The 23,104-nt window shown below is 43.8% G+C and overlaps 1 protein-coding gene across 1 annotated transcript in view; it reads right to left on the bottom strand.

Moving 5' to 3' along the window:
- The window catches only part of COL7A1 (collagen type VII alpha 1 chain), a 350,074-nt gene that overhangs the window by 257,709 nt on the left and 69,261 nt on the right, over nt 1–23,104 (bottom strand). Inside the window, exons 11-12 of the mRNA XM_029597520.1 lie at nt 18,774–18,893; nt 16,542–16,688 (exon numbers count right to left, since the gene is read on the bottom strand). Of these exons, the coding sequence (XP_029453380.1) occupies nt 16,542–16,688; nt 18,774–18,893 (267 nt within the window). The remainder of the gene's footprint in view (nt 1–16,541; nt 16,689–18,773; nt 18,894–23,104) is intronic.

Below are 23,104 nucleotides of genomic sequence, written 5' to 3'. Positions count from 1 at the left end.
GGCAGCTTTCAAAGCCAAACAGGCTTTGGGAAATTGCGCTCCCCGTTGTCTGCGTACAATGTGTGCGCCTTCTGTAGCCCGCAGAGAATCTTTTTCTGCAAATGGAAGAGTAATATTTCTGTCCTGGTGATTCTGCTTCCCTGTCCCTTTCACTGGGCACATAGACTCCACACATTGGAAAATGAGAGCCCAGAAGTCAGCCTCCAAATCAGTTTCTTGTGCCGTTTCCTAACGATACAGCGCACCTTGCAAGGCGTTGTCTTAGTCTGAAATGGCCTTCTGTCAATTCAGTGGTAGATCTGACCACGGGACAGAGAGTGAAGGCTCTGGAAATCACCAGGCTGCATTCTAGAGTCTACCTTGCCATATGCTGAAGTTTAGAGGCACCGGAAGGATCACAAATGGCAGTAAGAAGTCTGCTGCTAGTTTTACTTCTATTGTTTAGGATCAAACCCTCCTTACCTATGTTCAAGCCATGCCCAGAAGGGAGGCTATAAAAAGCCCAAAACATGTATTGACAAGGCAGGAAATTAAGGCTCAAATTCACCTTATGAATTAAAAGGATTTGAATTTGCATAACTCCCTTGTCTCCAGGGCATCTTTCTAAATTTTACTGTCTTCACAGAGAGTGAGAACTTGGAATCAATGCTGGAGCAGTTCTCGTTTTTTAAATCACGTCGTGCAATGCTTTGAAGCTGCTCCCATGGCACAACCTGTCAGCTTTGCTGGAGCTGAACGGCGATTGATAGCAGTTCTGCGAGTGTGGGTGCCTCTTTGGGGGTGAATTTTCAAAAAATTGACACGTGTATGATTTGCATATATGCATGTAAGTAGCTTGTGTTCACTTATACACTATTTTATAAACATCAAAAGTACGCATAGCCATTTACATGCAAAAAAAAAAAAGGGGGACAAGGCCAGGAGGTACGCGCACAAGTTGCTATTTAATAAGAGACCCACACATGTTATTAAAATCCAGGGCAGCGCGTGCAAGGGGGGGGTCGAATAAAGTTAAATCGCCCAGCGACGAGATCAGGGCTCCCCCAGTTCCCTCTCAGTCCGCTCCAATTTAGGAGCAGACTGGGAGAGAACTTTCCCACCCCCTACCATAACCTCTCTTCCCCTTCCCCTCTCCTCCCCACCCTCTAAAATCCATTTTTTTTTTATACCTTTTGCTTCGCAAGTTACTTCAGGGCCCAACCCGAAGTAACTTGCGCATGCCGGCAGTCGGCTGGCGCGCGAAGCTTCGGGACAGCGAGGAATGGCGCTGTCCCAGACCGCTTCCCCGGCCCGCCCCGAACACGCCCCCGGGCCCGCCCCTTGCAGGAAGGCCGGCACCTATGCGCATACTGGCCTTTATGCGCGTGGCCGGGCCTTTTTGAAAATAGACTTGGCGTGCGCAAGGCCCGGCCACGCGCGTAAAGGCCGGAATTTATGCGCGGGGATTATTTAAAATCCGGCCTAAATGTTTTAAAACATACCAAGCAAGTCACAGTTTTTTTCTCGCAGAAGATGTATGCACATATGTTTTTAAAGTAGATAGGAAAAGTATGCGCTTTCAAAGCATTGCAGATATTAGTTTGTAAGGAATCATTTGTGCATGTGTTAGGGAGCTGGGTATACACATAGGAGTAGATTTTAGACCGGCGCGCACACATGTACGCCCGATTTTATAACATGTGTGTGCAGGCACGCGCATGTTATAAAATCAGAAGTCGGCACGCGCAAGGGGGCGCACAATTGTACACCTTGCGCACGCCAAGCCAAGCTGCCTTCCCCCATTCCCTCCTAGGCCGCTCCGAAATCGGAGCAGCCTTGGAGGGAATTTCCCTATCCCCCCACCCCAGCTTCCTTTACCTTCCCCTACCTCCCCCGCCCTCCCCCCCCCTACCTTTTTCTTGTTTTTTTTTTTTGTTTTAAAACTTACTTCAGTCCTGGGGCAAATGGCTGCTGTGCCGGGAGCTCTGACTCCGCCCCGCCCCACCCCGCCCCTTTTTGCAAGCCTATGCTAGGAGAAGTGGCAGATGATACTCATGTGGTAAAGAGAAACACGTGAGTCTACACAAAGGTGGGAGGAGTCGAGATAAGGTAAAAGATGCCACTGAGGGCAAATAGGAGGATAAGGGAGGAAAGGGGAAGATAGTGGTGGGGAGCAGGGGGCATAGCGACCTTAGTGCACAGTGGTGTTCAGGCACCACCGGCATCGATCAGGAGTGTTCCATGCACCACCAACTTTGACGCTATGCTATCTGTTCTCTGGCTTCCCCCTCCCACCTGGATTTTCATCCTCGGTAGCATGCATTTTGTTTTAGCTAATCCCTGTGTCTAAACCTCCCCTTCTTTGAACGGCGCAGCCAATAAATTGTTACTACCACAGCACATATTCTATGTGGCAAGTGCTGATAGCTTGGCTCTAGCACTGTGTATGCTGTACACACAAGCCAGCCGCACAATGCTCTAGTGTGGCTGTGCTCCACTCCATCGTCACCATCTGGTGCGCGGTAAGCCCTCCCGGTCCCGAGCTGAGTCCCAGTCTTCCCTCTATCGAGGAGCTGTGAGCATGCATTTTTTGTGCTTTCCTCCTCCTAGCTATTGGCAACCTGCCTAGGACGCATCAAGGTTGTGCGTCACCACAGTCAGTGGGTGGCTGTGCACTGAGGTGGTGGAGCCTTTCTCTCCCTTTGCACTGGAAAGCTTCTGGCAATGCCCCCAGTCCTCCCCCAGCTTCCCAGCTTGTTCGTTCTGCCGGCCCTGACCAGCACAACTCTCTCTCACTTGCCCCAAGCAAAGAGGTGGGAGAAGGGAACAGGAAGCAGTCACTCCCTCAATGCCTGAATTAGCTTCTGCCACTGCCCCCAGTCCTCCCACCCACCCCCGAGGTTCAGTTGATCCTGCTGCCGGCCCAGACCATTGCGGCTTTCGCCCTGGGCCCAGAGCATAGCAGCTGGAGTAGAGACTCCTGCTGCTGAAAAAACATGCTCGAAGGAACAGAATTACATAAAGGTAATTAAAATCAGTGGTGTATTGAAAAATGTATTCTATTGTGGTTATTATGGCTGTTGAGGTGTTTAATTGCGATTTGAATAAAGATTTTTTTTTAATATATCAGTAAGTGTATTGAGGGGGCCGTTTTTTTGTATAATTCAGTGCATATATAGCTGGAAACTGAAACGTCACCTGGACTGGGCCCTGTGCAGAAGGAGGAAGGCGGAGCAGGGGCATCCTTAGCCTGTGCAAAGAAGGAGCCCAATACGCTCAGGAGGCCCCCTGTGATCATGGGATCCCCCTCCCCCTTAGATTTCATGAGAGGGAGAAACTCGGGTGGGTGAGAGGAGGAATGTGAGTGTGTATGAAAGAGAGGAAGCTCATGTGTAAGTGTGTGAACTATGAAAGCATGTGTGTGTGTGTATGAGAGAGAGAGGGAGCTTGTGGGAGTGAACTATGAGAGCATGTGTGTGTGTATGAGAGAGAGGGAGCTTGTGTATATGTGTGTGAACTGTGAAAGCATGTGTGTGTGTATGAGAGAGAGGGAGCTTGTGGGGGTGTGTGTGAACTGTGAGAGCATGTGTGTGTGTATGAGAGAGAGGGAGCTTGTGGGGGGGTGTGTGAACTGTGAGAGCATGTGGGTGTGTATGAGAGAGAGGGAGCTTGTGGGGGGGGTGTGAACTATGAGAGCATGTTCGTGTGTATGAGAGCGAAGGAGCTTGTGTGTACATATGTGAACTGTGAGAGCATTTGTGTGTATGAGAGAGAGGGAGCTTGTGGGGGTGTGTGTGAACTAGGAGAGCACATGTGTGTGTATGAGAGGAAGCTTGTGTGTATGTGTGTGAATTGTGAGAGCATGTGTGTGTGTATGAGAGAGAGAGCTTGTGTGTATGTGTGTGAACTGTGAGAGCACATGTGTGTGTATGAGAGAGAGGGATTGTGCATGTGTGTCAGAGCCTATGCATTTAAGAACCTGTATGCATGACAGAAGGAACGACTGTGAGAGCATGTGTTCATGAGAGAAAGAGGGAGCATGTGTTCTCAGAAAGGGAGCTAGGAACTAGATGTGTAGCAGTGGGCCAAATGAGGATTTCCTGCACCTGTTCAATGAGGAAGAAGAAGACGAGAATCACCTGGAGAGAGGGAGGAGGGATGAGCCATAAGGTGGGTAACGTGACTGAGAGGGAAAGGGTAGGAGGGAATTAAAGGAAAGATAAGAGAATTATAGTGAAGGATGGGAAGGGGGAGGAATGGGGTGAGTGACTAAGAGGGGAGGGAGAGGGTAAATGACTGAGAAGGATGGGGTGAGTGACTGGGAGGGAGTTGAGAGTGAGGGAAAGAGAGTTGAGTGACTAAGAGGGAAGGGGAGGGGTAACTGACAAGTGAGTGAAAGGAGGGGAAAAGGGAGTGAGAAGGTAGAAGGATGCGTGTGTGTGAACAAACACGTGTGTGTATATGAGAGAATAAGGAGAAAATATTTATGTTCCCTCTTCTTCTGTGCCCCCGCCTCCTCTCCACAAATCAAGGACAATCTCAGTGACTGGAAATTAAAAGTTCCCAGGTATAGTGAGAGGAACATTTTTTATCCTTATTAATTTAAATTATTGGGTGTTATTTGATATGTCTGCTGTTTTGAAATATTTTATTGATATTTGGGAAATGTTTAAAGTTCTTTAAATCCTTATTATTTATTAGATGCTCTATTCGTCATCTTTTTTGAAATTTGTTTTTTATTAGTATGGTTTCTATTATGATGGAATTATATTTCTTGATTTTGTTTTATGAGGAATGGTGATGTTTTTGTTTTTGCATTATTGCACTGCATATGAGTCTGCTGGAGGGGAGAGAGACTAGGGAGGAGAGTGAAATTGTTATTAAGAGGGGACCTTTACTCCAACCTGCTGGTTTACTCCTTTTTGGAAATTTGTGAATTTGATGTGGAACAAGCATTTTGTTTTCACCTTCATTGAACTGTTTTTAGTTGCAAGAAAAAAAATATAGAAGATTTAGTACCTGGAATAAGGATGGAACACTTGAGACTATGATGATTCAATTAAGAGAAATTGGCTTTATTGTGTTTTGCTAACAGATACAGGGCAATGGCCTAGGTAAGACTTAAAGTACCTGATTTCTTTTAATGCTAAAATCATTTTAATCCAACAATAGATTTAAAGTAAGAACTGTGTAAAAATGATAAACCTAAAATAGGTTAATGCTGAGATTTAAAGCCTGCTAGAGGATTATATATAATTCTGTAGGAGGATCTTGTTTTTTGATCACATGTCAGCAGCAAATTTTCTGGCGCACAGTAGTCACCTTAAGCCCCAGGTGAGGAGGGGAAACTAAGAGAAGGGGAGGAACATTCTAGAACTGAGCGACAGCACTGCAGGTTCCTGCCCTGCTGATGTGACTATTACAAATGGTAACGGCAGACCGAGGCCGGGATTGCTTCAGCCCTGTGAAAAAGAGCAAGAGGATCTGGGTGAGAGCTGAAGAAGGTGCCTGGAAGAGAGGGGGTTTTTAGTCTTTTTTTTTTTTTTTTTTAAAGAAACAAACGCAACAGAATTAAATTTTATTCAGATTTCTTGTGTTTCATTTTAAAATGGAATGAAATGAAATGGGGAAATTTTGTTAGTATTTTATGCTTTGTTTCAAACAAATGCACATTCTTACTGCATATGGGCCCTTTTTTATTCATATTTGCAGCTGGGGGGGCTCTTATACCACAAAACAAATAATGAGCAAGGACTGCACTTCAAGCGAAATCGCAATGTACATATAGTGCAGGAGGATGTGTAATCCTGACAAAACTGATTCAAACAGTCTTACAAAACAGAATGTCTTTTATTTTTTCAATATGGCAACTCCACAAGGTTATACGAGCACCGGCTTAATGGCGTCCCCCGACACGGTCCCGTGTTTCGCCGCGGGCTGCATCGGGGGGGATCGCCACCGCTGGAATTCACACAAGAACTAGAACATAAACAAATTAGTAGAGAGTCAGAATAATAAAAGGGACTTACAACCGACCAAATATAAGTTCCACACAAGCATAACATACCTGACAGCAGCGTTTTGACAGTGACAGGGAGCGCAACGCCCTTCAAACTTGACAGGTATTTAAAGAGGCGCCAAAACTACAGGGGAGGGAACCACGTGAGTGAAAAAATTGATTTAATTGGTTCCCGTTCCTGTAGTGCACCCAAGCAGTGAGTCAGCCTAACCTACTAGATGAATAAAAACCATTCGATCTCCTGATTTAAACCTTTTGGGGACACGGTGTCTAACGTGAAGATCCAGCGTTGTTCAATCCTGCCCAAAATCTCAGCATAATTGCCTCCCCGCGAAGGACGTGAAACAACTTCAATGATGCAAAAAAAGAGATCAGAAAGGGAATGTGACTGTGATATCCAATGATCAACCAGGGGTTCCTTCTCTCGCTGTAAACGGATATTGGAGCAATGCTCTATAATCCGAGTCTTTACCATCCGGGATGTTTTCCCAACATACATTAAAGAACAGGGACAAGTGATTATGTAAATTACTCCAGAAGTAGTACAATCAGAATGGGACCGTAGCTGAAACATTTTACCCGTGGTGGGGTGCGTGAAACAAGTCATACCACTTGTATGAGAGCAAACCGTACACCTGCCACAGGGCTGATGGCCAACATCAATGACAGGATCACGCGGCACTGGAAGATCTGAATGAATCAATTTATCTCGCAGATTTTTGCCCCGACGAAAAGTAAACCGAAGGGGATCAGGAAACAATGTATTTAAGGACAGAGCCTCCCAGTGTCGCCGGATCATGCCAACAATGGGCCGGCTCAGAGTGGAGAATGGTAATATAAAATTTGTCACGGGGGGTTCGGGAGAACCAGAAGGCAAAAATAATAACTCCCGATTTGTGTATAAGGCGCGTTTCATTGCTTTTTTAACTACTGACTGTGGGTACCCTCGTAACAAAAAGCGAGATGACATCTCATGGGCTTTAATCAGGAATTCACCAGTGGTGGTACACAATCTGCGAAGCCTAAAAAACTGGCCAGTAGGGATATTTTTACGCAGTGCACTCGGATGACAACTTTGAAAAGATAACAAGGTATTACGGTCTGTCTCTTTTCGGTAGATGGTGGTGGAGAACCGACCATCATCTACAGAAACAAGTACATCTAGAAAAGGTATCTGAAGCTGATGAAAAACAAAGTTAAACTGCAGACTCGGGTCACTAGCATTGAGGTGATCAATAAACATAAACAATTGCACCTCAGTGCCGAGCCACAATAGGAAAATATCGTCAATGTAACGAAGCCATAGAGCAACCTTATCAAAACCTTCAGCAGGGTATACATACACACGCTCAAATTCCGCCACATAAAGGCATGCCAGACTCGGGGCCATGGTTGCTCCCATGGCCGTCCCTTTGATCTGATGATAAAAAACATTGTCAAAACGAAAAAAATTCTTTGTGAGAGCTAAAGTGGCTAAGGTCATAAGAAATGAGGTAGGGATGCGCTGAGGGGCAATCCTAGAATCCAAGACACGTTCAATGACCCGCAAAGCAGCCGATTGAGGGATGCTGGTGTAAAGAGAAACAATGTCTAGGGTGACGAACAGAAAAGGTTCAGAGGGAACTGATGTTTGATTTAACAACGTGATAAAATGGGAGGAATCCCTGACATAGGACCTAATCTTTGACACAAATGGTTGTAAAAATAAATCTACGAATTGGGACAGGGGTTCTAAAATAGAGCCGATACCTGCCACAATGGGGCGACCGGGTGGGTCCTGTAGGCTTTTATGTACTTTGGGTAAAGTGTAAAAAACCGGGATGCAACAGAATGATGGTGTGAGAAATTTAGCCTCTCGTGATGTAAGGCTCTTATACCCCAATGCCAATATCTATAATTGCAATTTTCTGCTTCTTAAAAAAATCCCCTAAGGTGCCTTCATTTTTTAAGATTCTGCATAAGATCCAGGCAGCACGCTATTTATTTATCTTATATTCTGCTTTTCAGGCACTTCAAAGTGGATTGCATTCAAATACTGGAAGTATTGCAAATGATGGCAATATGTCCCCATCATCCTCTTATTCTCTTCTACCTATCTTCAGGGAGCTCACTTGGCAAGTAAAGGATTTATAGGGGATAGGTCAAAGGATCTGGATTTTTCTACATCTTGCAAAAAAAAAAAAAAAAAAAATGCAGGAAACAAGGAAGATGTTTTTGGCTTATGCACCAAGAGACTAGGTCTCTAGGTGCATCATTTCTTCTGCGGTGACTGTAAATGCTTAGAAACATTTTGAAATGTTTACTTTCTCCCTGACCAGTTGAGATTTGTTTCTTGATGCTAAGAAGCTTACCAGATTGGGCCCTGATGGTGATGTGTGAGAATATGCATGCAAGGCATGGTTCCTGTAACATGCCTAGGTCTATATGTAGAGTCGTTATTACTAATTTGCCTTTAATTCATATTTGCTGCACTGGAATCTCCAGGGTTCTCTTGCTTAACACAATGACCATCTTGATGAATGTTTTTTTCAGTTCTCCTTGTATTCAGTAATTGCATGGTAATATTTTATGAACTTCAATTGGACATTTGAATTTGTATTCAAGATTTTCTGAAAGTTGTATTTTTTTCAATAAAATTTCTATAAATAAAATATTTTTTTTAAAATAATTTTTAGGGAAAACCCTTTGCTCTCACTAACCTTGGCCAAGTATATTGCAGACTGGCCTGCTGCTGATGGTGAGAGAGTGGCTACTCCTAGCTCTGGATAAATCCAGAGTCCCAGCTTTCTTCTTCTTTCTCAGCTACAGTACTTTTTGTTTGATATTGGACTGAATACAGATTAAGTCCCGCTTAACACAATAACATATGATGGAACCTATTCACCATAATGTATCAAACATTTTTTAACATGTTACTGCTGCACGTTTACGCGCGATTCAATAAAAGGCTTTACCCCTGTAGAGAATAGCATGTTAAAACATGGCAATTAGTATATACTAGGGGTGTGCATTCATTTGCAACGTATTGGCAATCTGCAACTTATATGCCATATTCGTTGTATTCATGGGGGTCACGAAATGTATGGCGAACCCCCTCGAATACAATGTATCACTAATGAATAAACCCCCACCCTCCTGACCCCCCCAAGACTTGCCACAAGTCCCTAGTGGTCCAGCGGGGGTCCTGGAGCAATCTCTTGCACTCGGGCTGTCGGCTGCCGGTATTCAAAATGGTGCCAATAGCCTTTCCCTTACTATGTCACAGGGGCTACCGGTGCATTTGGTTGGCCCCTGTCACATGGTAGGAGCACAAGATGGCGCAGGCCGTCCATTGCTGCACATTATGCATTATCAGTGACAATAATTCAGATTCTTGCATTCATGTGATCCATGTTAATGAACCAATTAGCATCATTTTGAATATTAACCAGCTCGTTTAAACTTTAATGCAAAAATCCATGCTAAAAGCTCCATGTTCACATAAATGTGAGTTTTTTTAACATGTATTTAGCATGCATTAAGCAGTAACAGGTGTTTACCATACTTTAGCACCTATGTTAGCATTAATGCGGTTTAGTAAATAGGCATCCTAACATAGTAGATGATGGCAGATAAAACCGATTGGCCTATCCAGTTTGCTCAGTTATTTTAGTCTGCACTGCTAAGGACAGATCCGAGCTGCCAGCCCATGCTCAAAAAAACCTGAGCTTGCAGGACATCAATACTTATCCTAGTCAGTTTTTATTGCCTTCCTGTTTGGTTCTTTACCATCCTGCATAGATGAGCATTCAAATTCTCAAACTTAATCCATCAGCCAGGTCCTCCTGACCCCCCCGGGGCGGATTGGCCTATCGGGGGATCGGGCATCCCCCAGTGGGCCAATCGCTCCAGTCACGTGGTCTGCCGTGCGCAACCGTGACAAAGCCGCACTCGGCAGACCACGTGACATATCCTGGGCCAGCCTGGGCGGCGAATACCCGGGCTGGTCCGACATCGTGAGTCCGCCGCTGCCCCCCCTCCCCCATGTCTTACCATAAGGTTTTATAATACTAAAATGCCAGTGACCCAGTCTGTATTAGCAGCAAATTCCATGCTCTCTCGTCTGGAGCACTGGGATCAGAAAGCAGAAGAGCTGACAAAAAAGGGGTTTCTTCTGTGCATCTTTATAGTCTGACTGAGTCAATTAAAAAAAACCCCACTTTATCACCTCCTGGTCTATCTCAGATGTTCCTTCTCAAAGTCTAATAAGCAGAATACAAAATAAATCTCTCTGCAGACAAAATCATTAGTAAATGATTTTCTATTTTTATCTGGAGCTCAGCTTCATGGGAAATGGCCTGGCTCTTGGCATGCCTAGCAGATGGTTAACTAGATAGACCGTATGGTCTTTTTCTGCTGTCAGGTTTCTATATAATGCTTTTTTTTTTTTTTTTTTTGCAAGAAGCAGCTCTCTCCTCTCCTCTGCCCCTCCTGGCGGACCGCCTTCCCAACTTGCTCTCCTACAAAGGACTTATTCTCTCTCCTCGCTCTGGCCATCCTCTCCTTTTCCAAGCAAGAGCACAGCTGTCACTTTGCAAAGAAAGTTCACACAAAGGGTTAGACACCCTGAACATAGAACAGACTCATTTTAAACAAAACCTGGAATGGAAAGGAAAGAAAAGAAGGGGGTAGCTTTGCAACAGCCTGCGTGAAAAAAATCGGCAAATACGGGCAGATGTTATGCCGGTGTTCAAAAGTGAGCTGGCGCAGGCATCTTAAGAACATAAGAACATATGAAATTGCCATACTGGGTCAGACCAAAGGTCCATCAAGCCCAGCATCCTGTTTCCAACAGCGGCCAAACCAGGCCACAAGTACCTGGCAAGTACCCAAACACTAAGTAGATCCCATGGTACCGATGCTAGTAATAGTAGCTATTCTCTAAGGGGCGGATTTTAAAAGGCGCGCGAATAGCCTACTTTTGTTTGCACTCCAAGCGCAAACAAAAGTACGCTGGATTTTAGTAGATACGCGCGGAGCCGCGCGTATCTGCTAAAATCCTGGATCGGCGCGCGCAAGGCTATGGATTTTGTATAGCCGGCGCGCGCCGAGCCGCGCAGCCTACCCCCATTCCCTCCGAGGCCGCTCCGATTTCGGAGCGGCCTCGGAGGGAACTTTCCTTTGCCCTCCCCTCACCTTCCCCTCCCTTCCCCTACCTAACCCACCCGCCCGGCCCTGTCTAAACCCCCCCCTTACCTTTGTCGGGGGATTTACGCCTCCCGGAGGGAGGCGTAAATCCCCGCGCGCCAGCGGGCCTCCTGCGCGCCGGGCCGCGACCTGGGGGCAGGTACGGAGGGCGCGGCCACGCCCCTGGACCGCCCCGGGCCGTAGCCACGCCCCCGTACCCGCCCCCAAAACGCTGCCGACACGCCCCCGAAACGCCGCAACGACCGGGCCCGCCCCCCGACACGCCCCCGACACGCCCCCCTCGGAGAACCCCGGGACTTACGCGAGTCCCGGGGCTCTGCGCGCGCCGGGAGGCCTATGTAAAATAGGCTTCCCGGCGCGCAGGGCCCTGCTCGCGTAAATCCGCCCGGTTTTGGGCAGATTTACGCGAGCAGGGCTCTGAAAATCCGCCCCTAAGTCAACTTGATTAATAGCAGTTAATAGACTTCTCCTCCATGAACTTATCCAAACCTTTTTAAACCCAGTTAGACTAGCTGCACTAACCACATCCTCTGGCAACAAATTCCAGAGCTTAATTGTGCGTTGAGTGAAAAACAATTTTCTCTGATTAGTTTTAAATGTGCAATTTGCTAACTTCATGGAGTGCACCCTAGTCCTTCTATTATCCGAAAGAGTAAATATCCGATTCACATTTACCCATTCTAGACCTCTCATGATTTTAAAGACCTTTATCATATCCCCCCTCAGCCATCTCTTCTCCAAGCTGAACAGCCCTAATCTTTTTAGCCTTTCCTCATAGGGGAGCTGTCCATTCCCTTTATCATTTTGGTTGCCCTTCTCTGTACCTTCTCCATCGCAACTATATCTTTTTTGAGATGCGGCGACCAGAACTGTACACAGTATTCAAGGTGCGGTCTCACCATGGAGCGATACAGAGGCATTATGACACTTTCAGTTTTATTAACCATTCCCTTTCTAATAATTCCTGACATTCTGTGTGCTTTTTTGACTGCTGCAGCACACTGAACTGACGATTTCAATGTGTTTTCCACTATGACACCTAGATCTCATTCCTAGGTGGTAGCTCCTAATATGGAACCTAACATCGTGTAACTACAGCAAGGGTTATTTTTCCCTATATGCAACACCTTGCATGTGTCCACATTAAATTTCATCTGCCATTATTGTCGTGACAATCACCCCACACAATTACACCTGATCATTTGTGTGCCGGAAAGTTTCTGAAAAATTTACAGACATGCTTTTAAATCCCAAATTATGTGCGGAAGTCCAACCCCCACCCTCATCGATGCCCCCGCTTAGTCCAGGGAAATTTCTACACATACAGGACATATGCGCATACGTTTACCTGCAAATCAGCCGGGCAATTTTAAAACAGGCCATGTCTGTGGGCAAAGCACTGTTTTACCCCAGGAAACCCTTTTGAAAATTACCCTCACTCAAGGAGTGTAATTTTCAAAGGGACCTCTGCAAGGGAAATGGTGTTTTGGGTGCATAAATGGCCTTTTGCAAACTTGCCCACTCATTATGCGGATAAACATATGCATGTATGTCATCCCCGCATGTAAATTTACCCAGAGTAAGTGGAGGGATCCCTGGGAGAGAGGTTTGCACTTATATACATGCTTTTCCATTTTCAAAAATGTGCATGTAAAATTTCCTGAAAACGTTCTGTGCAAAATTTGGCAGGTGTAATTGTGAGCGGGTAGTTTCGTTGGGAAAATTTTCAAATGGGAAAGTAGATGCAAACGTTCCTTCCCTTTGATGTGAGATCCGGGGCATGGGCCCATAAGCCCTCCTCCCCCCCCCCCTTGAGATTTTGATTATTAACTCAATCATGATCAGCAGTTTCCCCATCTCCCCAAGAACAATCCTCTAAAAACACAAAATTGGGCATCACACAAATGATCTCCGTTGTTCTACGTCCCCATGCAGCTGTCATCAGGGAGTCATCCTATATGACCTGTAACAGGGAACCTAGCCTGTTAGTTTGATCCTAGTGGGGATCCAATGGCTCTGTTCATACACACCTCTTACCAAATTTTGTCCCTAAAGAGACAGGACATCCCCGCTCACAAAACAGGAGGCACCACTACTAACATTTTGCACCAGTGTTGCAAGGTGCTGGGCATGCGTGTCAGTGGCATCTCTAGATAAAAAGACCTTCTAAGCAACAAAGAAACCCCTGGCCAGTTTCAATCACCTAGTAAACTACCAATAAAATTATTCAAAAGCATCAATCAATAAAGTCTGGAGTCTAAGCAAGGTAGGATAGAATCTCAACATAACCCTGCACCTCAATTTCTACTGTACTCTGCGTTCACAGAAACTCCCCCAAGAAAGGGTGCAGAGCAGAACAAGGACATTTCCCCTTACCACTCACCACAGAAAAATAATATTCAAATTCTGGTGTCACCTCAGTAACAGTAGCACAAACTCCCTCCACTAATAATAATAACTAAAAACCTTGCAAAAAATGTACTCATAATCTATAGCAAGCTTCTCATTCCATAACACACTGACTGCTAGATTTGAACAGTAATAACCTTACCTATGAAAAGGCAACATTGCAAATATTACACCAGGGCTTACTACACCAAGACACCACCTATTAGGAAGACAGAACATATCAGGCTGCTATAGATCCTCACACAGAAACTATACAATAGCAGAATACTTCATGTTAGTCATGCTGAACACAGACAGACCTTCACCAAATACAGAATAAAGAGACCATAAAGTAGAAATACAAATGTGCAGACAAAAACAAATGGAAATCGCAATAATCCACAATCTGTAAGCAGTGCAACAACAGAAAAACAGAAACATTACCATTCTTCATACAACATCAAAAAATAAAATCAAGAAATATTCAACATCTGTCATAATAGTGAAAACATATTAATAAAAAGAATACATATTTCAAAACAGCTGATAAATAGAATAATATCCAATAATTAAGAAGTCATATAAATATTTAAAAAAATTTACAAAACACCAATAAAATATTTCAAAACAGCAGACACATCAAATATTACCCAATAATTAAAAATAATAAGGATAAACAAATCTCCTGCTCTCCATACCTGGGAACTTTTGAATTCTAGTTATCCTGAGATTGTCGTGGATTAGTGGAGGATGGGCCGCAAAAACGTTATCCTATGTCATATACACACACACTCTCGCTCACACACCACACTTCCCCTTCCTCTCTCTTATAGTTACACGTGCTCTCACACTCCTCTTCCCTCTCACACACACACACATGCTCTCACACTCCCTTTTTCATACACACACATGCTCTCATACTCTTTCTCCTTCACACACACATGCACACACACTCACACTCCCTTTCTCTTACACACACATGCTGTCACATGTCCTCTCTCTCTCTCACACACATGCTCACACTCCCTCTCTCTCTCACTTACACACACACACATACTCCCTCTCTCACACATACATATGCTCTCATACTCTCACACATACACACAAATGTTCCCTCTCTCCATCTCCCTATCTTTCACATACACACACACAGTCACACACTCTCTCTCTTTCACACACTCACTCTCCCTCTCTGATTGACACACTCTCATACACATTCTTTCAGGCTCTCACTCTGAGCCTCCCCCTCTGTTCTAGGCCTCTTTTTCAGACCTGCTGAGCCTCTTCTAGCCCACTGCATGATGGGATCCATGGGTATCCCTCCTCTCCTTTGGCCATGGCCACCCCATCAAGCCTTTTCTTTAGCTGTGGGTTGCACTGGATCCTGCTGTGACTATGACGAGCTTCTTCTTTACTTTGTTGCCCCTTGGTCACTGAGAAAGAGACTCGTGGCATGGGCCCCATCATCCCAGAGCTAAAGACACCCCTGCCTTTGATGTTTAGTATAACTTATGTGCATATATGCCATCTAATTTATGCAAGCAGTACAAAATTACCTACTTGGAGGGCAATTTTCAAAAGCATTTCTACAGGATAGGCATTATAAAATGGGTCTTTGAAATCTACCCATGCTATCCATGGGTAAAGCAAGGCAAGATGCTCCTGGGGACAGAGTCTGAGCAAGGACAGCACTTATATGCATACTTTAGACTTTAAAAAGTATGTATAGAAATTTACCATGTGCAGATCTGTACGTGCATTTTTGCTGACTCAATTTTTAACAAAAGCATTTTCTCTTTGAAAATTGGTATAAAGTCTGCAAGTAAAAAGCAGACTTTACACAGTTTGAAAGCTGCCCTTTAAGAGAGTAATTTTATAACTGTGCTCAGTGAGGTAAAGTCTGCTCATACCTTTTTTGCTCAGACTTTACCCTAAATTTTCTAAGCAAATTTATGCACATACATTTGCTTTGAAAATTCATACCTAAGTGCCCAAGTCTCGCAGAAACCCAGTTGTACAAGGTTACATCTGCTGTATCCAGGGTGTAACTTGTGGGGGTGAACTTACATTTTTTAAATTCAAAAAGTATGCATGCAAATCCTAACTCTGCTTCTTGCCAATTCACGCAAAAGTATGTATGAAAATAGGTTACACACAAACTTAGGCTTAGATTCAAGAGAGAGAGAGATTGCAGCTAGGTAGATAGTGCATCAATCTAGGTAAAGAGAACATGGTACAAATCATCTCTCCAAATCACATTAAATCTTCACTGTTGGTAACTGTGCTGTTCGTAAGTATGTCTGCGCATGTAAAATTGCATCCCAGAACCCACCCCACTCCACAAACCTCACCCCAAGTTACTAGTGCCCCCTCTTACAGTAGTATAAAAAGTTCAAAAATATTGGGCCTCCACAGAGGCTCTCTCTCTCTCTCCCCCCCCTTCCCCTCTAACTCTCCCCTCTCGAAATGTGATTTGCGATAAATCTTGTTTCAGCCATAATGCACAGCTATCGTAGGTATAACACCAAAAAAAAAGGTGCAGTTATTTCTGGCGTTAAATCCCACAATAGTGTGCGTTATGTTATCGCACATGTTAATCAGCCTTCATTTCCATTTACTCCATCCAAACTCCTCCCACTTGAATAAAATTTTCAAATTTGCATACACATTTCGCGATGCAGTATTTATGTGTAAATGACCACCTTAGACTGCAGTTTCACATCTACAAGCCTTATTTTCCATAAAAAAAAACACATAAAGCAGATACAAATACTGTGGCAAGCTACGTACTTTCACTTTGAGCATTGGTGCAAAGTTTGCAGGTTAAAAGTACCCTTGAACTTTGTCCCAATGGAAAAGTTTGAGAATTGCCCCTACACAGAAAACAAAAAGGATACAAGGTCACACCAAAATGAAATCACTTCTAATGTAGTTCACTGAAAAACGTAAGAGCAAGGGTCTTATCTACCTGTTTTTACTCTGGTTGAAGTGGTAGGTCCTTCGTTTGTTCCATAAAGAGGGGTGATTGTCACAAGGTAATCTGTGTTGGCTTGGAGATTCTGGATGGCATAAGAATTCTTGTTTGCTTCCACATCAACTTCCTGAAACTGCTCACCTAAAATAAAGCAAGCCAACAAAACAGCTCAAAAAGGCCCATCTTTTTGTTTCACTGTCATGTGACAGCCTGCATTACCCAGAGCCTGGTATAAACTCACCTTGTTGGGGTCCTGGAGTGTCTCTCAGGCTTAATCCGAGCACTATTCGTTACTTCTGCATGTGACACCACTGATTGTTAGGGATGTGCATTTGTTGGGCCATTCGTTTCATTTGTTTTGTTGGTACATTTGTAAGAATGGCTGGTACATGTGTACTATACATCCGCAAGGTTTGCACATACCCACAAAAGGAATGAAACAGATGGCCCAACAAATGCACATCCCTACTGATTGTCAGCATAAGAAAAGAAAAACCAGTGCAATTCAGAAAAACTACCAAGCTGGGAAATGCTAATGACCAGCTAGATGTGTTCGTTATTAAAGCAAGCCATGTACAGGGTGATACATTTTACTGCTGACTTTCCAGAGGAAGGAGATGGTGAGCACGAAGAGAACAAATTTCAAAACTAGTTACCCAGGTAAAATGGTCAGCCTGAAAAATGCCCATCTCTGCTCTGCTAAAAGAACACCTGGGCTTCCACAGCGTGTACACTTTTAGTCAGGCTACAAAGAGGCGTTCCTGGCAAAGGAGGGAGATGTTTAGGTTGAGGGAATATAACGTGAACTTTTGACGTTTTCAAAAGTACACGTTATCCAACCCTCATCTCAGTTATTATGCAAACAGCAAGTACATAGGCACTTTGAGGCTGTTTGCTTTACAGCTCCAAATTTTCAAAGGGAATTTCTTTTTTAAAAAAATCGGTTGCAATGTATGCAGGCTGAAAGGATCCATGTACACTGTCAATAATGCAGGCTACTGAAAATTGCTTCCTTAGGAGAAGCTGATGAAAGAGAGAAGACCCGATATATGTCATGGGGTCCTACAATGTCCCTTGCTCCTTACCAATTTACTTTAGAGTCTTAACAGACCCTTACAAGTGATATAATGAAGAGGGTTATAGTTTTCCTCCATTTCAGAGGAATCGTGCAGGAAGAGTAGTTTTTCTATATAGCAGAGGAGCCCAGAAGGTTGCCTGTTCATTCTTTTCTAGCTTTCCTCAGGGGAAGGAGGCTGGGACTCAAAGGGTAGAGCGCCCAGGCCTTAAGGAGAAACAGCAGAACCTGGCGTCCAGACGGATTCTGAGTGAAGGAATCAGGAGGCAATCCCTCTACTTGCTCCTCGTTTCAAGTGGAGATTGCCCTCTGTTGATGAGGTGGATTTACTGGCTGGAACACAGGAAGGCTGTCTGCCAGGCATGTGAACCTGCCCCAGGAGTTTCTACACCAGACTGTACGGGCAGGAGCCCATCAGGAGCCCATCTCCACTCCTCAGGAGTGGAGAATGCCAGCGCCATGTACAATGGCAGCAGTTGTGGAACTGGAGCTATCCCTGCAGAAATTTTCAACAATAGGGTAAGAAGGCCAGAGGGGGGAAGAGAGGGAACAGGTTTGTCTACATCTCAACATTTTTCTGTTTGTGTTTCTTTTTAATTCTGTTTTTTTTTTCTTTTTTTGTATTTATTTAAATAAATAAACAACAAATGAAATGAAAAATAAGAAACAAAAAAATGTCTGTGCAAACCCCTAGACTTTGCACCTGCCTGTATAAAGCTCTGAAAACTGCCCCTGAATTGATGGCATCACATGGTGAAGGATTTTACATAATCTTAAAATTCACTGGGAAAGCAGCACCAGCAGCAGACCTTTTCACACACTTCTGCATATGATCTCCAACCTAGTGTGCCCCTGGCACGTTCCCTGGCTTAGGTACCTGGCACAGAAACTGGGCAGACCATCACTTCTGTTTCTTCTCCCATGCTGTGACAACCAAGGTGACTGTTTGGGCTGTGACAATCACACAAACAGAACACAGGGAATGCAAGAGAATGGGACCAAGTCAGACAGAAGTGATTTGCTGACCATCAGTGGCTGTGAAGCCCAGTTCCTATTAACATCTGCCACCTTAGTGACCCAGGCAGTCACCAGCTTTCCTGCATGAACAGTCACAACTAAATTACACTCGATGACGCAGTCTTGAGGATTACCTGACAGGAGTTCCCAAGAGATGCGATATCCTGTGGCCCCTCTAACTCCTCGCCACACCATTAGCATCCCTTGTGAGGAGACGTTCTGAGCCGAAAACTGCTGGACCCCTTCCAATTGTTCTGATTTAAGAGAAATGTGTAAACATGAGAAACCCACTATCATATTCTGAGCTGAAAACAAGCAGGTGTGGAATGTGCTGAAGTGAGCCTTCCTCGGCATGCAGAGTTAATATGCTAGGGTGCTTTTTTTTAAGCCTGCCTGTTCAGGTGTAAGGCCTGTTTTTATCTTCAGCACTTTTTCAACACTATTCAGCTGACTACCAGTTGGAAATCATTGTCACAGTTTGTGCAAGCAATCTAACAACTGAGAGCAGTAACTGCCAGAGACCAGATATATGCAGGAGTACCACATAATTCGAAATCCAAAGCAACAGGGCTGGTGCTTCCATTAGGCAAACTAGGTGGTTGCCTAGAGCACTAAAATTTTGGGGACAACACAAATCCTGCCAGAACGAGGCCCAAAGGAATGCTGTGCCAGAACCTTCAACGCCAAAGAAGGGATTGTTGTGTTGCCACTAACAGGAGGTAAGTTGAGGGAGTGGCATGCATAACCCAAGATTTGCCTAGGGAGCCAAATGCTCTTGCACCAGCCTTGCAAAGCAATCATCATAATACGAGAAGGGTTAAAAACAAGAAGGTGTTTTGCAAATGTAAACAATTGTGCTATCACTTCCAAATCTTCCTGCTTCTATGCGTTATGCCTTCAGAAAGCAGCTGTCTATTGATTCGAAGGCTACAGCAGAATGTAGTCAGTTGAGAATTTCCCAGCAGGGCACAACTGAGAGACACTGGGATGAACTGCTATGGCCATGCTGCTTGGATTTACAGACCAGCACATCAAGTCACCAGAAGCAACCAGCTCTGAAACCACTGACTCTTTTCCAGTCTTTTGCTTTGATGTGCCAACAAGTGCTCAAGCACTTCAATCATTGTTGGGTCCTGTTAAGATGAAACTGCACATTTGTGGTTTCCTAAACCTTCTTAATTAGAGTTTTAATTGAAGATTTAACATTGGCTTCTTTTGGCATTGTAAGATACTTGGATAAGTGCCCAAGATGGTGCATTCTTAGCTGAAGCTCCCCTGAGGATTTTGAATCTAATGTATTCCTTGGCCCTGCTGGAAAATATGTTTACTGTTTGTAATTCTTTAGCAAATGTGACCATCTCATGCTCATCAAACAAGTTTTTTGACAGGGTCAAGGGGGCATGGCATACATTTTTCTTCATATATATATTTAACTACTTACAATACAGCTGCTAAACCACATTTTAATATTTGAAACCACAACACAATTACAGTGCACCACCAAATGGCAAGTCCCAAAAGACAGAAACAATTGCATTCCGTTGATATCATTGTTCAAAATCAATGGTGCAAAGTAATCTATGCTGCCATCGGCTTGGCAATGTATTGTTCCATCTCGATAGCGCGGCATCTTTAATTGTCCTTTTAAGCTTCTCAAGTGTATTTTCTTTAAGATTATTCAGAATTAATTTTCAGTCTGTCTCTGAATCACATATCACAGGATCTTTCATGCTTCCTGCAGTCCTAGAGATATGGGTGCCTGGCTTTGACCTCAGTAAGTTGCACAACCAAGAAGGGATGCAGGGTAGAGGCAGGACTCTAATTTCACTATTATGTGATTTTACACCTTGGAATGAAACAAGGGTTATACATAATTGTTAATGTTGCCTAATTGTATGGATGCTACTTGACTTTTCACAATTGTGAAAAAATATGGATTTAAAAGAGGTACAATACAAAGAAAATGAATTTTCAGTAGAAAGTTGCTTCTATGGTGTCAACAAGTCTATAGAACCTCTGGTCTGGTCAATGAAGTTAAGATTACTGCAGCAGAATACATTTCACAGGCTAAATATAGTGTGTGCTTGTATCTATAATTTTTACTCTAATAATCTGTTTTTTGGTAGATTTGTATTTTACATATATGTTTTTTCTAGATTGAGAAATATTTAGTTGTAGACCATGTGGCAGAATGTGTGTACTAAAGGCGGTAATAAAGTAAGAAAAGCACTGAAGAATCAGTACTGGATCAGGACTGGCAATCTGGGCCTGTCTTATTTTTTTTTTTAAGGAAAACCACAGTACATTCTTGAACTTCTAGTATAAATGCACAGACTTTCAATCTGGTCTGTGAGCATCAGGATTCTTGATGTGGGGTAAACATACATTGCCTGGAAGATGGCCCAGCTTGTGTACTTCAGAGCCAGCTGTCAATGGCATGCATTTTCACTAACTAGAGAAATAAAATTGTCAGGAGGTAGCAAACAGAAAGGCACGTAAAGAAAAAAAAACAAAACAACACATCTGCTAAGTCCAAGAAGCTTAACAAATATGTAAAAAAAATTAATTTATAGAATTCAAAAGTACCAATTGTTGACATGACCCATCATGATTTTTAGAGCCTAACATCAGTAATTACTCACATCCTAGAACAGATGTGCATGTAAAATATTGTTTCGTTTTGGTTTTCTTTTCTTTTCTTTTTTTGTCATTTCATTTCACTGTTTTAAGGTGCCTTAAAATAACAAAACAACATTTTGCTGGGTTTTTAAAATGTGGTTTGGATTGTAAATGACAGGAACGTATACTGCATATTTTGTTGGTGTTTTTGTGTTTCTTCGAAGGCGACAGTACAACCCTAGCCCAGGGTCTAGGAGAGGGAAGCTGACCTTTGCCACTTTACAGTACTGGTGGCCTTGCCTCGTGTGTTCCTATTTGCCAAAACATGGGAAGAGAATGCTATAATTTCATTAGCGGCTTTGAGAATGGCAAAGCCTGAGCCGCCCTCCTGCACACTGAAAGCTTTTTAAGTTTTAACCTCCCTGTTTGATAACATAGGCCAGACCCGACTCCTTTTCTTTCCACCCCTTTCCCTCCCCCCCCTACTTATTACGCAACCGTTCCTTTCAAGTGAAGAGAAGAAAGTCTTCTTGTCTAATCAACAATCAGATATGTTCCACCTGCTCCGCCCTGCACGCTGTAGCAGCAGGAATGGGCTGCTGGCCAGAACTGGGCTGCCTTTCCAAAATATCCCTGACGATCACATTTCAAAGGGAGAGAGGTAACCAAGTTCCTTTCCCCTCCCCATACTATGTTTGAGTAGAGACAGAGCAGATGGTTTACTGGATTAGACGGCAACATCCTGCCAGCCTTTTCAGAACCACATTATAGGAAGTCCCAGGGGATGTATCAGAAACCCATTTGTCTGAAATAATGGTTTACATGACCAGGAGGGTAGATCTTCTTCTTCTTGCTTTTCACAAGAGGCAGAAGGAAAATAAAGAGAAGAAATGTAGTGTCTGTCTTTCTGAGGCTATGGAAGGGGTCAGAGGCAAACTAGTGTACAGTTTAAATAAAATATAACAACCTCAACTGCACTGTCTGAGTCACCCCTCCTACATTAACTTTCATTAGCTCACGTTTTTAGTTCGCATCAAAGCAGAAGAGATTAAAAATAATAGTCATCCCCATTGTCCCCGTTTCATCTTGGAGATCTTACTGAGCTGTGGCCTAGTGCTTAGCGCAGCGGATGGAGAACCAGGGAAGCCAAGGATCAAATTTCACTTTTCCCACTGTCATTGCTTGTAACCTTGTGCAAGTCACTTTGCCTTCCACTGCCCCAGGTATCTACTTTCAGAATGATGCAATAGTGTGTGCTCAGGCTAGAGCACAGGTTAACTTGCAGTTTGATGTGCGTTTTGGACCCGCGTCCATAACCTCTGATGCAATAAGAAGATCAGTGCATGCAAAACGTACATCCAGACTAGTGTGTAGCTAATAGCTCTCATCACATGTAAATGCCATATTGATGAGACTATTAGCAAGTACCCCCAATGTAAAAATAAAAAGCTGTGCACCTGACGCGCACATTTTAATTCTCAAATATTAACACCCACCCCAAGCTGGTGTTAAATCTTAAGGCGCCCCAAAACCAGAACAGAAAAGCAGAAAATACTGCTTTTCTGTGGCTCCTCCGACTTAATATCATCTTTGCGTTTACCATTGCTGAGCGGCGAATGGGTATGCAATACCAACACTTTTAAAACTTGGTTTTAAAAGCATTTATAAAAAATATTTTATGATATAAGCCAGCTGTTTTGATCTCTTCTGACTCTTCTACGCGATGTTCTAAGCCAATTGAAGTGGCTTCAAAGCCCCTGAGGCAGCTCTTTGAGCGAAACTCGGCCAGAGTCGGGCAAGCTTCAATAAAATCCTGTTTACAACCGATCCATCTACTTGTGTTTGT

The sequence above is a fragment of the Rhinatrema bivittatum genome, chromosome 4 (genome assembly GCF_901001135.1).
Source record: "Rhinatrema bivittatum chromosome 4, aRhiBiv1.1, whole genome shotgun sequence".
Lineage (NCBI taxonomy): Eukaryota > Metazoa > Chordata > Amphibia > Gymnophiona > Rhinatrematidae > Rhinatrema > Rhinatrema bivittatum.
The sequence above is the reverse complement of the archived record's forward strand: the minus strand, read 5'-3'. Positions and strand labels throughout refer to the sequence as shown.